Here is a 17,874-nt window from a genome sequence, read left to right as displayed (position 1 = left end):
TGGTGCATACTTTTGATGAAATATTTTGGAAATCTATGAAAGTCCATGGGAAAAGGACCGAACGGTGGAGGGACGTGGGAGGGGGTATCCTCACCCCCCACGAGAGAGAGATTTTGCATTTTCAGAATTGAAATTCAGCAGTCTGACTTTGGTGAAATATTTGGAAAGTTTTCTATGAAAAAAGCGAGAAAAATGTACACATCTCAGGAATTAATTATGGGGGGGGGGGGGAGGGAATGATATGTTCCCCCCCCCCCATCCTCAACAATAGACTTACATACCAACGAAAAGATGTTTTCCCTGACTTTTCTAGGGATACCGGTATTCATTTGTTAATACTTTTTAATTTATATTCTCCAAACAAAGTGTGCACTATTATTGAATTTTAATCACAAAAAGATATGTGTTACCCAATAATGATTCTCTGGGAAGTTTCTTGCCTAAAGATCAAAGGTCAAAAGGTCAAAGCTCAAGTGGAAGAGCTAAATTTCACTTCTTCCTCCGTATCCCAAAAGTGACTTAAGGTATCATCATGAAATTTAGTACATTTATGAATGTTCTTACTGGCAATGATTCTCTTGGGAATAGGGTCATAGCGTCAAAGGGTAAGGGTGGCAGGTCAGGTTAAAATGTAACTATTTATTTTAATAACGAAATTACACTTTTTCACCATAACTTGAAAATTGCTAAATGCCTAAACTTATAAAACGTTCAAAAATCAAGTAAAAATCCTCAAGTCCCCAAATACACGTACCTGCACTTTTAGACAATATAGCAGAAATAGTTCAAGAAAAGTGAACAGTCAACACATTTGTGACAATTAAACCTGTCATTTCAGTATTTTGCCATTTATGTGAAACTGTCATGACACATTGTCAAGACACGCCACTCTCGACCTATTAGGAGAACCATGCATTATGACGGAGGCATTCCAGTCGCCATGGCGAAATTTCTAGTTTTCTAAGGAATTCAATTCAACTGTAGTACAGCAACGCTAAACCGCCCATTTTGATTTTGACTCGTGCGATATTACCATTGATCGTGATACGTATGAGGCCTATGTAGATGCAGATGGCGTTCAGGCTTTCCACACAAGACGGGTGCTGCGTGCGTGTATGACATTACCCCCCCCCCCCCCCCCCCCCCCCCCCTTCGCCTAGACTAGACTGAACTCGCTTTAGTTGGATATGACATAAAATCTGTTTTAAAACGATGTTATTTTGCTCCTTTTCATTTTGTTTAGTTTGGCATATTTCCTATATACTTTGATTTTCTGATCAACGTAATTTCTTCTAAACTTCTAAACTCCTAAACTTCTAAACTTCTATACTTCTAAACTCCTATTGTTCATCACAATACATTGTCTGCCGTTGAGTTATGCAATATCTGGAGAGCAACTTGCAATTTTCATAGAGTATGTTTCAAGTCATTATGCATGCAAGCTCTCTTGCGCTCATGCATGCAAAATCGACAAAATATTAATAAACGATTTTCGGTGTCTTAACACCCTCTAATCGTCATTGCATTTGAACTTCAAAATCTGCCTTCTAAAAGCATGTTTGTGTGGTGGCCCCCTCTTTGTGGTATTTCTTTCGTTCTACGTAAAGCTTTCGGAGTCGGGGAATTCTAAGAGATATCAAAATGTTATAAAACTGTGTCATACATAATCCATGCATACACGATATATACATGTACATGAACATATATAAATGCATAAAGAATTAAACACATTCACCATAATGGAGCTAGTCGTAAACTGTGATGCGTATTACCATCTGTTTCCTTGAAATGAGGAAATTTTACCAGTCTATACGATTTCATCGTTGGACACGATGTCACTGTTCTTCAAGGGAGCGGACTTGGAGGGACGTCCCTGATTAATGCCAATGTTGCTCTCGATGCCGACCCCAGAGTCTTCGAAGATGAGGTAAGTACGTAACTCTGGGAAAGAGAAAAAAATAAAAACATTTACACTCACGTGCATAACGGCTCAAAAGCATCTCAGGGAAAAAAGAAAAGAAAAAAAAAACCGAGACATGTATCAATATTGATAACATCCGTTATGAGCCATTGATGTTGGTCTTTGTTATCCTACCGTTATGGACGGTTTTCACGCAATGTGTTTCTTTGAGATTACTACATCACTCTCTTCGTATACAGACAGTTTCATTAAACACATCATCGTTTCACCTGTGGTTTCATTTCTCTTGCAAAATGATTATGAGATCATGCTGGGTTACTTTTGTTTTTTTGTCTTTTGCTCACGTGGGGTTGCATCACCATTAAGGAATATCATACTTGATTGAAGTTTCTAAATAAAGCACAATTTACCTCAATAGAGATTCAATAAAGTTTTTGAGACCAAGCTATCAACGAAATAATCAGACGCAATTAAAAAGCAATTCTTTCTTTTTCTGGTCGAGCATGAGACTTTCAATTTGTGCTCTCTTTTTGTGACGTGAGTTTGCACGTCGGCGTGCGCTGATTGTTTGGTGCATGTAAATTCTGCTACGAGTAAAATCATTCCCTCTATGCCGCATTGATTGACTGGGTCTAGAGTTGATCGACTGGATGTAGAGTTTTGACAACATTTGTTGCCTCTTCTTGTCAATCAGGTGTGGCCGAAAGCGCTCAGGGACGATCTCGACAACATCAACGGTCAAGATCGATCCCGATTCCTTAAGATGATGAGGCCATCGTCGTATCCGGACGACTTCCCCTCCCTGACCAAGCTAGACGTCATGAGGGAAGCAGTTCAAGACGGCGTAGATGTGTTTTCAAAGTAGGTGGCCCTGTAATCGACTTCCGTAGTTAATATAACCAAGACAGTATTTGTTACGTTGTAGCTCTTGATTAAGATTGAGGGATGTCTTTACAAAGATAATCATTCATACAGAGTTCACCTTTAAAAGGATAGTATTGTTTTGGTTGAGTTTGGGGCTTTAGGTTTTTGAGGTTTTGTGAGATGATGAGAAACCTCCTATGAAATATAAAAAAGCGAACAATTCTAACAGTAATACAAAGTTTATTTCACAAAAATAGGTTTTGAAATGGCTGGGATATTCAAAACAAAGACATTTTTAGCAAAAGGTGTGACCCACTCTTTAAAAGGGTCACTTTGTTTTACTTTGTTTTTGATATCTCAGCCATAACAAACCCAAATTTCATCAGACAAAATTTGAATTCCTCTTTAGATTGTCTGCTCTTTCAAATTTGAATAGTGGTTTCTAATTGTCTCGCAAAATGTTAAAATTTGAATTCCCCATCTTAACCAAAACTGTACCATCACTTTAATGTAATAAATTATTATCTGTCGATTATTGGGGATGGTATTTTGGTCATGTCAGTTAGCACTTTGTTGTAATACCAGCAATGAAAGAGTATCAAAAACATCTTTTTATCACATAGACCGCCGCTGTATGTGAACTTCAATGACATGCCGCAGAACCAAGTGGGTGTGCCGCAGCCAGCTTGTGTCGGATGCGGCAATTGCTGTAGTGGGTGCAACACAGGCGCCAAGAGCACGCTAAACTTAACCTACCTTCAGGACGCCAAAGCCCATGGAGCCGAATTTTACACCAAGGTATAAAACAATAAGTCAAGTAGGTGAATTGAATGTGCACTTAACGAGGTTGGGTGTACACTGACCTGCTTCAATTTGACACTGATTTTTCTATCGAGATTAGGCTTTTATTATTTTTGCTGTTGTTGTTTGTGGTTTTAAAGTTTCTTGCGTGACACATCGATTTTTTAATTCGCCTCAAAGCACAGACTAGAGACATCAAACCGAAAATTACGGAAATAATCTTTTAAAATCAATATTTCCTGTATAAATCAGCATTAGATGTACAGATTACAGGCCAATGTGCTAGCATTTTTGGGTGGCAAGTATATTTTCATTCTGAAACTGAAGTCGACTTGATCCATCGTAAGTGAGCACTTGTAGCGGTGGTTTTATGTAGGAAATGGGGGGAGGGGGCGGAAACACCGAAGCCGAAAAGATCATACCCTCGCGAGAGAAAATTTAGCGCCAGAAGATATTTGTATTTGAATACTAGTATTCTAAGCATAATTTTTTTTTTTTTTTTTTTGGGGGGGGGTGGGAGGAGAATAGGTATAATATGGGAGGGGGAATCACACTTAAGCGAGTGCGCAGAGACCGAGCGAGGGGAGGGTGTTAAACGGAATATCCCCTTTCAATACAATGAAACTTGTGCATTTTTGGAATTCAGATTAAGAGATCTAGTGCACACTTTGGGGGAGTATTTGAAAATCTTACGATACAATACGTAAGACAAAGGAATGTCCAGGTACATTACGAACGGTTAAATCGTGTTATCTGTCACCTCTTGATCCGCTTGGGGGTCTTCACTGTGTACTAGGTTTATGGAGGTAAACTGAAGAGAGAGGGTGGGCGGTGGCAGGAGAGGGAGGGGTGCCTCCCACAAGTGAGTGCTCTTGCATATTTTTAGAATTGGAATTCAACGATTTGATGCACACTTTTGTTGGAATATACGGAAATTTTTCGATGAATAAATGCTACCTTTTGAACAGGTTTGCAGATAAATAATCTATCAAAAATGCTAACAAAACAGAAAAATAGAAATATTAAAGGGGTTTCGGCTGAGACCAATCTTCAGGTTTCTAACATTTTTGATGAGAAACATATTTTTCAATGAGAAACTTCCCATAACGTATAAAAGAGCATGAAATTCCAAGAAGAATTCAACATTTATTTGATTAAAATTGGTTTTAAAATGGCTGAGATACCCAAAACAGATCAATCCCTCCAAAAGGTGGGACCCACCGTTTATTACGATCACTTTGTCTTACTTTGTTTCGGGTTGTTTCCGCCATTCCAAAGCCGATTTTCATCAAAGCAACTTTGAGTTCCTGTTAGAATGGTTCCTGTTAGAATGGTTTGTTCTGTACTATTTCATAAGAAGTTTCTTGGTATCGCGCAAAAAGTTAAAAGCCCAATCCTCATCTTTACCAATACTATAATATCGCTTTAATCCGTAAAGATCCACGGATTAGGTTGGTCTCTCCAGAGCCAAGGTGGACACGCTCCTCCCCCACCCCACCCCAATCGTCGGAATTCCATAAGCTTTAAAGGACAAGTTCACCTTCATAGACATGTGGGTTGAGTGAATGAGGCAATATTAGTAGAACACATCAGTGAGAGTTTGAGCAAAATCGAACAATCCGTTAAAAAGTTATGAATTTTTGAAGTTTCTGCTCAGTCACGGCTGGATGAAAAGACTGCTATAGCTTGTGATGTCACATGAGTACAACGATACAAAGAAAGAATAAAGAAAATTCAACATAGTTCCATTTTTCTCGCATAACAAAAGAACATTCGACTTCTCTCTTTCAGAAGGCAAGAAAATTTTGTGAAATTCTCTTTTTATATTCTTTATATAGTTGTACGCATGTGACATCATACACTGTAGTAGTTTTCTCTTTTAGCAGTGACTGCGCAAATGCTTAAAATATTCGTAACTTTTGAACGGATTGTCCAATTTTCTTCAAACTTTACCTAATGTGTTCTACTAATATTGCTGCATTCTCTCAAACTTTATTGATATGAAGGTGGACTTGTCCTTGAACTCTACCTTGCACATATTCACATCGAAAATTTGCGCATCTCGATTTCCACAGATGCTGGTGCATTCGGTGATACGAGACAAAGATACGGACGAGTGGGTAATTCACATCACTGCGAACTACCTTAGTAAAGAGACCACGAATACCATCCGAGCTGGTGTGGTCCTCCTTGGTGCGGGTGCTCTCGGATCAACCAATATCCTTCTAAACTCGGCGGCAGCGGGACTGAGCGTTTCCTCCAAACTCGGGCAGCGCTTCTCAACAAACGGCGACACAATCAATTTTGCCTACAACGGCGAGCGATACACAAACAGTGTCGGAAAGCGGCCGAAGGATGTCGATCCTGTACACGCCGCTGAACCCAAGAATCCAGGGCCTGGCCCCTGCATCGCTGGAGTAATTGACATGCGGAGAAAGGAGATCGATCTCGGGCGAGGTTACGTTCTGGAAGATGGGACGCCGCCATCTTGCGTTAAACTAATGTACAGGTAAACAAACAAACAAACAAACAAACAAACAAACAAACAATGCCTTTTGAAAAGTCGACTGGTTAAAGGAAAAAAAAGGCTTATTCAATCTCGTACTTCATACATTTTGTTTGAGTTATTTTTTTTTGGAAAATTTGTTTTATATCTGCAATATAAATTGATATCGTCAAATTGTCACTGCAAAGTGTCATCAGAATGTCGAGAGACCTGCTGAGACTGATTTTGAAACGTCATTGATGCCATTTTTTTTTTTTTTGCTTTTTTTCCCCAGCTGAATTCTATAATGAAAAGTGAAGTTATTTGAAAATCGTAATTGGAAGACATTGCGTATACAAGTCATGTCACGTGTTATCGATAATTATGCTGGTCATTGGCCTCACTGACATGGACTTGCACGTTCAGTGTAAAACGCCTTTTGATGTGTCGTTCACCGCAAAATAAGTGGATTTCAGCCGAAAAAGTCAGAAACACTTTCTTCCTTGTTTTGTCCTCAGGCTTCTATTGATTGTGGGACACTTCACTGCCGGCATTGACACCACGCCCCAGGAGGACTACTGGCGTAAGCTGTGGCGGATCGTGACAGGACGGGCCTTTCACAATTCCCTCGCCTTCCTCTCCATGAGTCAAGATAATTCCCGTGGTCGTCTCGTCCTCGACGAGAAGAGTGGTAGGGTGATCGTCGACTACCCCGACGTCGGGAAAGAGGATTATTTCCAGATCGTGATGGACGGAGCGAAGGAAGAGTGCAGGGGTATGAAGGCAGAGCTGATCCCGAATCCTTTCTGGCGCGGTGTCATCCCCTACTTCCGACACGTCCAAGGAAGCATCACTGTCCACCCACTCGGCGGCTGCGGTATGGGCGAGAGTGGGGACAGCGGGGTCGTCAACCATATGGGACAGGTATTCGTCGGGGATACTGCGGAAAATCATACGGGCCTCTTTGTCGTAGACGGAGCCGTGATGCCGCGGTGCATTGGCGTTAATCCGTCGATGACAATTGGCATCCTCGCTGAGAGAACCATGAGGTTGCTTGCTCAAGAAAACAACTGGACGACATCTCCATAGCAAGAGACAAATCCCTACATGAATTTCCCCCCTGTTTGCTATAGTTGTCACTCTTTCTTTCTTTTTTTTCTCTTTCTCTCCCTCTCTATCTCTTTCTCTCTTTACTTGGCATAAAATTTTGAGAGTAAATAGTAAGCAAATGATCAACGTTGGTGAAAGTGATGGGACAAACTATCACTTCCGAGGCGATCTGGATGTAGCTATCTTTCCGAAGCGCAGCTGAGGAAAGATAGCTGACACATTCAGATCGCCGAGGAAGTGATAGTTTGTCTCATTCCCTGAAACTTAAAGTTGATTATTTGCTTTATATTCCACATCTAGGGTCCTAGATATTTCCATTTTATTCCACATCTGAAACCGTTTTAGCTGTCTTTAGGTATCCTCAGGGCTCAGACTACGTAGTTTACTTTATGACGTATGCGCGTAGATGACAAAACAACAAATTTGCTCCGCGCCCCGCGCGTGGCACCGAAATAAAAGTGCGTTGCACTGTGGTCTATCACTTGACCCAGGTCAAAATAGACCACAGTGCAACGCACTTTCATTTCGCGCGTACTCAAAATTGTAAGTTATATCACGCGTTAGGACTGTGTGAGAGATCAGCGAAACAAAATGACTATCATCATAGAGTGTAACGAACTTTTCTTCTCAGGTGATGTGATGGGCAAAACTACGCTTTATCACGTGATCAGCTCTTGACCAATCCTATAGCAAGATTCTGAGTATGTGGAATATAATATGTAATGTGCATTATTCTAACAAAAACACTCGACATAATGCATCAACAGAAAATCTTTTTGAATTAAGAAAATAAAACTTCGTCTGTGTTCTATAGTGTTCAGTCCAAAATAAGATGGCGTCAAAAAAGCACATTAAGGCAAAGTACTTGTCAAGGTGGTATGTGAAATACTCATTAAGAGTGCATATCACATGGACTTTTAAATTAGATCACAGTTGAATATTTTCAATCCTCTTGAAGTCATAACAATGCTCGTTGCAAACTACAATCAAGTGGTGAAGTCGACGTGCGGTATCAACATGTGGGACTAAACATTTAGATATGCATCGCTGGACTTACTCTGTTAAAAAAAACATGCCATACACATATCAGGCGAAGAATATGCGTCCCGATATCCAGCTTGTAGCAGAATTGTTCAAATTTGGATCATACATCCAACTGGACCCCATGGAAGACCAGCGCCATCGTAGCGTAGCTGAATATGGGCTATCATGTCATCTTCTCAGATGGAAAATGGACAGACAGACAGACAGACAGACAGACAAGAGCTTAAGAATCAATGAATAGCTCTAAGCTTTATTTTGATAAATGACACTGCCGCAAAATATAAAATAAGTTTGGTACTAGGTAAGGCACATGATTATATTGATGCCAGTTGACATTAATTTGTATAATATATAAGGCCTACATATACTGTACATGTATTTTTTTTTTCTATTCAGACAATATTTTGGATCTTCCTGATTGGCCCTAAGCCTTTCATGAAGAAGAAAAAGATCAATTTTGCGTTTCCCCGAATGCGGCACTTTCAGAGCGCGCTTTTTAGTAGTCGGTTACATTTGTGTTGTTTTCTTTTATTTTTTTTTGTCTGAGGAGATTGCAATAATTATACAACCTGTGTTTTGAAGCAGTCCCCTCCATTTCCAACTGCCTACTATGATAAAACTTTAATTAATGATATATTTGAAGGACTGTTTGATGAATTTGACTTGATTTTCATTAGGAAACTTTTCATCGTAATTGAAATAAATTAGATGAGTCGGTTTGTTGTTTCACATTCATTTCTCGTTTCTGCATCAACTCGTACGGTCGTAGCGGGCGACAAAATGTTTATGTCATGTATGTGTAACGTGTGTGCACGATCGTACAAGCGGCGGTGACAATTTTGCGGTCAAAATCGTCAAATTTATTACGGAAGGATACTCTACATCTAACAACGAGTCAGCAAAGGTAGGCCTAGTTATATGTAGTTACACGATAAACCTTACTCGATTTTGCTAAATTTCGGTAATTTAGAGGGAATACTTAGTTGTTTTCGCCACATTTTACTCGGTAGCGTAGCCCAGTGAAGAATCGAACACCGTTGCGCGTAGTCCAATGCGTACATTTTCTTTCTGTACGCGCAATGCCATTATAATGCGCGGCCGGTCGTTATGGACCCGGTCGGTAGGTTGGACACCTACATCTTTGTTGCAGTTTGTGGCCTTTTCACATAACAATTCACGAACTGATGTGAATTCTTGAAATTCTTTGTGTACTTGAATTGTTTGAAATTGTGCATTGGAAATAGAAATGAATGAAATGAAATGAAATAAATCGTTTAGTAATTGTGTTTTTTGTGGTAAATTCTGCAACGTAATAACATAATAATAATAAAACAGATAATAATATAAACAATTTTTGATGGATTTCCAGTAATATATGCATGTTCACCTTCTGACTAATATTTGGAGAGTTATCAATGAATATAAAGGCTACGTTGAACAGAATCGAAGCTAAATACATAGCATATATAAATATAAATATTAATCATACCACTCGTAATTATTATGGTCATGTCCCTCCCTGTACTCATAAAAAAAAGGAAAAATCTTCTCCCATTCATTAATGTGTAAAACCTTTTCAAAATTGGTTTCGTGTTTGACTCATGAAGAAATAGCTCTTTAGAACTGTTCTGTCATGTGTTAAGAGCTGCAATACATGTTCGTACTTCGAACACACACTGTCATATGTTCAGACGTTTCTTCCTGCAAGCTTTTAGAGATAGACCAATGATGATACTTATCGGTGTATTTGAGGGTTATTAAAGGAATACCACTTATTTGTTTAATATTAAAAGTTTTCATTTCCAAGGAAAGTTTTAAGGTCGGTTCCCATATTGACAATGCCACCGAAGACGCGTTACTTATTAAGCAGTCTTCGTACCTTAAGATCAAGTGAATTCATCAACATTCATCAATGATAAAAGTTGAGTAAAATGAAAAAAAATATCAAACAGAATTCGAACATTGTTCTTCGCGCAATTCATTAAAGTTTAACGTACATTACTGACTGCTGCAATACGCATAAGATGAGGGAATGTAATAAAAGATACTTTTGTACAAAAATGAAATTAAAAAAATCGTCAGAAGACTTGATTTTTGTGGGAAAGGCATTTTATTGAGATTGAAAAGGCAAAGAGCAGTACATTGTTACGATGAATTGTAACTGAAGTAAGTTGTGTTTGGCTTTAACTCATCGTCATGATAGCATCATGATCTAAGGACGCAATACTTTTCTTTTGATGGGCCCATGATGAAAGATTTTTGTGTTAGTGGTTGATTCACTATTGCCATGTCATTATTTTCCTTGATAATTCATTTCACATATATAGAAACTAATAAAACGAATAAACAAACTTCATCAACTTGTGTTGGACTGACACTACTAATATCTTACCAATGATTTATTAAAAGCAAGGGAACATAGCAAAAAGAAATGACTTCTTCAAAAAACATATACTAACTCATTGAAATATCGCCGCATTCATAGATTACCCCCCAAAAATGTAATTCTGAGATCATATATATGAGATTAAAACCTAAAATGGCATTAAAACGCTTTATCCTGGCGAGGAAAGCGCATGTTTTAGAAACAAGACACCAAACAGGTTAGTCATCGCATTCTTCATCAGCGACCAGGATGCGATGTGATGTTAGATTAAAAATCCGTTTCTGAAGCAGAACGTACACACAAGGGTATACGTCTGCTCCTGGTCGGACGGATTTCAAAACTAACCTGCTTGTGATGGAATGCGTCTAGTATGGTAGTTGCTGCCACAGTGCATGGTAACCGCGCAGTGTGTATGTGCGCGTTTGGCGTAGCAACGACGCATCCATGGACTGGTTCCCTCCACGAAGAGCCAAAGATGAAAGGATGAAATCAGTGTGTTAAAAACATGACAAATATGAATCCCTGATAGCTTTTCAATGGACTTACATTGCAAACGTCATGCTCCGATTTACTATCACGAAGATAAACGGTTCAGAGACCCACCTCATCTTGTCTTTCACTGACGCAAACTCACACCTCCGGCCCCCATAGAGACATCCCAGCCAGTAGTTGTGCCTTGTCCGTGATGGAATACTGTATCAGACTTTCCTGATAGTCAACGGTCTTTCCCGTAGTCAATCAGACTTTTCCTGATAGTCAATCAGACTTTACCTGATAGTCAACCAGCCTTTCCTGGTAGTCACTGATCAATAACGAACAGAAGTGAATGAGATTAAAACCTAAAATGGCATTAAAACGCTTTATCCTGGCGAGGAAAGCGCATGTTTTAGAAACAAGACACCAAACAGGTTAGTCATCGCATTCTTCATCAGCGACCAGGATGCGATGTGATGTTAGATTAAAAATCCGTTTCTGAAGCAGAACGTACACACACACACACACACACACACACACACATATATATATATATATATGAGTATATGAATATAAGAACGACCCAAGTCCATGGAAGACCATTTCGAGTAAACTAAAAAAAACTTCATATCTTTTTTATTTGTCCAATGATATTCTATTTAACTGTGATGGGAAGGCAACATTGTATATACAAATGAGAACATATATTATCATGACAATTAACATTTACACTAATTGTGGAGAGGCCATTTTGTGTGGTGGACTTGGGTCGTTCTTTGATTCATATGGACTTGGGTCGTTCTTTGATTCATACACATGATATTCTGCTATAGAAATGAGAGAAGGATGAGAGAGGGCGCTATTATATGAATGTAAGAATGACCAAAAGTCCTTCATTTTTACATTCATATACGATTTAACTTATTCATTTCAGGCACTTCCGGGGGTAATTAGGATTTATCATTTATACACAAGATGAGTCCATGCATAAGCTACAATTTCCCATGTCAAACTGAATTTGACCAAAAATTGGACTTGGGTCGTTCTTATATTAACATACTCATATACAAATATATATAATATACAAAACCCCCAACTTGTTGATAGTAGGCAAAGAAATCAAGCCTCGTTTCAGCAAATCATGAGAAGACATTCACATTGTGAAGTGATTGATTTCTAATTTGGAAAAATTTTGTTTGCACTTAACGCATCGTCACGATTGCTTCGTGATGTACGAACACAATCCTTTTGTATCAATATGTCATGGTGATGGCCTTCGATGATTGTGGCTAATTAATTAGTGTGTCCATGTCAGCCTTTTACTTGATAATTCATCTAATTCCCTTAAGTAGAAACTAATAAATAGAGAACGAAAAAGCTAGTCTTGCACTGACAGATCTGATAGCTTACTGATGAGTGAAGCCAGGGAAATGAACAAAAAGTTATGCCTTTGCTGGTGACACGACATTAACTCCTGCGACAATATCATGTTATCGGTTCGGTTTTATTTTCTCAAAGGTCTTATGGTTAGAGTTGGGGTTGTCATAGGATTTTAGGTTTAATTTGATCTGAAAATTAGGAATACGGTTAGTTTGTAGATAGAATTTATATTTTTGGCTTAGCATTCAGATATTTCATGGGAACAATAACTGTCGCGGGAGCAAATGTCATGGAACCGTCTTTGCTGTACACTGACGCATGAACAGAAAAAAAAAACAGTGCGTACAAAACTAAGAAACAACACAATTCCGATCTAAGCACCCTAGCCTCTTGTTTTGAATGGTCGTGACGATATAGCATTCGATGCTTGTGGCTAATTAATTATTGTGTCCATGCCAGTATTTTCCTTGATAACACATCTTCATTAAGTTTCCACACGATAATCAACTATAACATTTGAAATGGATTTACATACCTATGATCAATGACACATGCACAGTCACTTCCGAGTCACGCTTGACGTATTACATTGAAAATGATACGAAATTATTGCACTATGAGATGAGCTTATTAGATTAATGAGAAGCATGTTCACCTTATCTAGACAAAAGATTGACAATCATCTTGAAATCTTTTTGCCCTTTTTCAATGCTGAGAGTGCTGTCTAATGTCATTTTCCTAAAGATGATAGAGGTAGAAACACATTCTTTCAGCAAGCATAATCAAGTGCCCCCTGCCAAATATTCTCTGGATTTTTCACATTTTGAGTGCCGAGTTTTACTTTCAGTTACCATTCAGATATTTCCTCTAGCGCCTCGATCTTTCCAACGGGAAGCAAAGGAATTAAGATGGGGTGTCAGACTACACTAGGATTGGGATTGCAGAAGAATAATTTGACCGTAAGTATCTATGGTTATCATCGTAGTCATATGCTGATCTGATCTTCATAATGTCTCTCTTGACGAATATAAGCAATGTTTGACAGAGAACAGAGTTTGGAGCCGCTTTACGCAATTTGCAAGACACAAAACCAAACAAAACAAAGCAAGACAAAAAAAAAAAAGACAAATACCCATTAACAGCAACTTGGTCAAAGCTTAACACTAAACAAATGAACCAATGTTGTGTTTTATGTGGAAACGAGAAATTAAGAAAAGGATTTACATCTAATCTTAAAGCATGTGCAAGTTTCAAGTTTGTAAACATTTATTTTTCATCTTTTTATGTTGTAAATCACATACATCAAGTTGTACAAGGATGTGCAATATCATGAAAGCGATTTTTTCGTAGTTTGATTATGTTGAAAAGGTGAGATTTTGTATAAAAAAAGTATGAGGGTTCTAGTTGTTACGAATTTTACATTTCGAGGTCTATTAAGCAAACAAAGAGAGAAACTCATCTGATTTTCACTGTGAGAATAACATATCATCCATTTCATTTTATTGGAAACAGTAAAATGTATTTGTCGAACAACCAAGACAAGATGGCACTACCGATCTATTTCATCAAGTTATATAAATCGTCTAGTATACCCTTATCAGATTACGAGAAACCACATTGCCTTATAGGTTAGACATCTCGTATTATGTTTACAAAAAATCTAAGCTTAAAATTATCGACAAGACAAGCTTCTTTTATCCCTGTACAAGTACCCAATATTAACTGGAAAAGAGTAATTTTGCTGAAATAAAAGAATGTCAAATACTTTATTATTACTGTGAGAGGTGATGACTTCATTTTGTTTAATCTAACTTCTTCATGGGATTGCAAACTTCTTTATGGGATTGCAGCCATGATCAAATTTTGCGGGCAGAGATCGCTGGATATATATATATATATATATATATATATATATATATATACTTTTTTTTTCTTTTTTTTAATGTGATAAAGGTTGCAACGTCGTCACTTGTGAAGATTTTTTGAGCACAATGTACTTGTAATAACTTACCCTTGTTAGAGTTTCTTCCTTTTTGTGCCCCGTATCTGATAACCAGGGATATTCTCTTCAGGATTGCCAACTGACAATATTCACTGTACAAAATTTTCTCACAATCAGCAGTTACACTGTATCCTCTCCTGCAGATAAAACATCATCGAAAGACAAACTCGAGAAACCTGACATGGATCGTTGTCTGTGTACTTTTCCTGCCAGGTAACAATCATTGAGTGTGTGTTTCATATCGTCTGTCATGAATGTACACAATCTTGATATCCTTCAAAGAAGAGAATAAAGGGGAATAAATTCGCTTATTGGTGATACCGAGAACTGTCCTCGGTTGATGGATGATGAAATAGCAGGAGGTTACGGCTTCTACCAACCTTTAGTTGTTTTGGTGGGCAAGCTTTTATGCACTCAGTGGACTTTTTCAAGCCAAGTAATTTACATCACTTCTCTGTGCTTTTTGCTTGTCCTCCTACCAATGAACCGAAAATTGGAGACAATGAGCCTGCATGAATTCCTGTTGAGCGTGGGTTGATTTTCTTTTTCATCCAACTGGACTCTTTCACCTTTCTTGACCAAAAACTCCTTTTAAAATAAGGCTACTACAGTATTTGGCATAATTCCATCCAGTGTTGTGCCTTGTGTTGGGGGGAATGTTTAGCTAAGGCTAAATGGGCTGGGTTGTTAAGTCTATGGGCTCTTTTTTTGCGCGTGTTCTAGGGGATTATTGAGAGTTCTTTCTGTTTCCTCAACATTACAGTTTAGACAATCTGAACAGGACTCCTTGCATGATACCTGTCCTTTGTTCTCTGCATCCTCTTTGTCTCAAGTGTTGGGACTCGTGACGACAACACCAATCCTCCTTTCGGAAGAGAGGCTATACTGTTAGCATAAACTAATAATAACTCAGATGTTATAACGGATAGACATAATGAGAGTGAGACTGCCTACTATCTATACAAGATGATAATAGACAGATAGAGGGAAGGTAAGATTTCAAGTGCAGTCATAAATAGTTTGTTTTCCCCTGTTTCCTTTGATAATTGACACTTCTGGCTTTATTTTTTCATCAATCCATCACGAAGAACTCTGTCGAGTATAGCGACGTTTCCTCTTTCCGCTTCCCACACAGCACTCCCTGTTGTGACATCACTAGTTCACCAGTCGTGCTTCGCGAGTGACCCCTGTGGCAAAATCATCGCACCAGACGGAATGGAGTTCGTTGCCTCCGAGGTCGAACCTCCATTCATTCTTCGAGGAATTGGTAGACATTACAAATGTGTACCTCGTCCTAAGACAGGTATCACAATTACACCTACTTCGACGTGTTATCTTCTATGCCATTTTTCTTTCAGCTTCATTAGAAAATTAATCATATCCCATTGCTATGTACACCATGTTTATTGCTAACATCTATTTACAGCAAGAAAATTCCGCATGACTTTTAAGATAACATTATTCAAATAAAAGCACATACAAATAACAGAAATTGTTCTTTTTGAAATCCTGAAAGTCTGGTTATATTTTGTGACCATCAATCTTTGAAAAGATTATGTATCTAGGTGCAGTCGAGGCACATTTTTTATGCGAAAATCTCCTTATAGTTATCAATAACTGCTTTCTGCAACTTTTGCCACTCTCTTCTACAAATGTTCGTCTTCTCCATCCTGGTTTAAACATGCTTTTTGTATCTTTCCAAGTTTGTCATATTCTATGGCACAATCCACTATATGCAATTTCAGGCATCTGAGCTATACACTAGACAAAAGAAAGGAGACGGACTCGACATTATATACAGCACAGGGCTTGATTGTAAGGCGCGCATTATTATAGTGTCGAAATCGTTAACCTTTTTAACTTGTGCCGAGCTAAAGGAACTACTTTCCAAGTTTCCAGCCCACGAACCTATTTTTCTTCCCTTTTCCCTTGCTGTCTGGCTCTTTTACTGTATGACTCGTGTCTGTCTAGCTTCTTTGACGACAACCGAGTAGACGTCTGCAGTCGGCAATGCGTAAGGATTTAATGTCCCCACCAATCCAACACTTGATATTAATAGCTGGATCAAAACGTTATGCACCCTCAAATTTTTTTTTCGATCTCTTTCATCATTCGTAATTGGTTCGATAAATACTGTGGCCCATAAGCTCTGTCTATTGATAGTTTAGAAATATGAATATGAATAGTCGAATAAAAAAGTTTTTGTTACCTTTCTCTCCACAGTTTCCACTGACACCCTGGATGTTCTCTCCACTTTACGCTTGACGCCATCTCCCGAACCCGATATTGGTACCGAGTTATTGCTCGTTTTCTTTTTTCGTTTTAAACAACAAAGGAAACACTTTAAGAACTCCAAAATGTGCTGTAAACTCGAAACCTAAGCATATTATGATAATGTTCAGAGGTCGTTGTCCAAATCAAGCGATTTGCCTATTGATAATGGTCCCCCATCTGTACTCCTAAAGATCTGTAATGAAATTCATGTGCTATTCCACTTGAATAATATATATATATATATATATATATATATATATATACATATATATATATACATATATAGTATTTGTAATGTGAAATCTTGTTTATATTTTCAGGAAATTGTTTAACGTATTTTTTGTTATGTACAAGTGGAGAAGCAAAAGCTTACTGAAAACTTACTGAAATTGAAACAGGAGCCCATAAATATTCATGATTATAACCATTGATTTATATTTCTTTTAGGCGAAGGGATGACAAAGATTTTTTCGGGTTTTTTTTTTTCGTTTATTTATTTATTTATTTTTTGCTTGACTTTTATTCAAGCCTACCGCTTGAAGTAATGGACGCATCAAAAGTACATTGTTACCATACGGGTTGAAAAATAAAAACGTTTGTTATTTTGATAATCCTTTTTTTTTCGTTTGCTCGTCGCCAGTGGTCATTTGCAGTAACACCACTCTCCAAGAGGCAATTGACAACTGCTACGCACTGGATGCCTACATCCCACTCCCGATTGCCGTTGCATACACATCAATGATAATGGATGTTGTCGTGGAGGAGTGCGGGGTGTCTGCATGGTACTGGGTGGATTGCTCGTGTTGCTGGCCATCCGATCAGACGTATTGGGATCCACAAGATCAAGGCACGACTGGAGAGTGGAGGTGCCTTGATCCACCCTCTGGCTACAGCGTCTCCCTCGCTGATCTATGGGGAATTGGTTTGTACACTGCAATATCTTCCACCGTTGATGTTAACTTTATCCTTCCATCTATCTTTTTTCCTCTGTTCCATTTTCCGCGTACTTGACTTTACACAAGCACATCCACGCGCGCGCACATACACACACACTCACACACACACACACACACACACAGAGACAGACACACACACACACACAAACAATGCAAGGGGACGTCAATGTTGTCAAC

At 38.5% G+C, this 17,874-nt stretch overlaps 1 protein-coding gene across 1 annotated transcript in view; it reads left to right on the top strand.

Annotated features, from left to right (window-relative positions):
- The window catches only part of LOC139718765 (cholesterol oxidase-like), a 46,767-nt gene extending 39,607 nt beyond the window's left edge, over positions 1-7,160 (top strand). Inside the window, exons 5-9 of the mRNA XM_071630230.1 lie at positions 1,794-1,927; positions 2,616-2,782; positions 3,409-3,583; positions 5,662-6,095; positions 6,590-7,160. Of these exons, the coding sequence (XP_071486331.1) occupies positions 1,794-1,927; positions 2,616-2,782; positions 3,409-3,583; positions 5,662-6,095; positions 6,590-7,160 (1,481 nt within the window). The remainder of the gene's footprint in view (positions 1-1,793; positions 1,928-2,615; positions 2,783-3,408; positions 3,584-5,661; positions 6,096-6,589) is intronic.
- The last annotated feature ends 10,714 nt before the right edge of the window (positions 7,161-17,874 follow it).

The sequence above is a fragment of the Diadema antillarum genome, unplaced genomic scaffold, assembly GCF_040938485.1.
Source record: "Diadema antillarum isolate AM-2024a unplaced genomic scaffold, OU_Dant_1.0 scf00000099, whole genome shotgun sequence".
Lineage (NCBI taxonomy): Eukaryota > Metazoa > Echinodermata > Echinoidea > Diadematoida > Diadematidae > Diadema > Diadema antillarum.
This window is presented reverse-complemented; position numbering and strand designations above follow the sequence as displayed.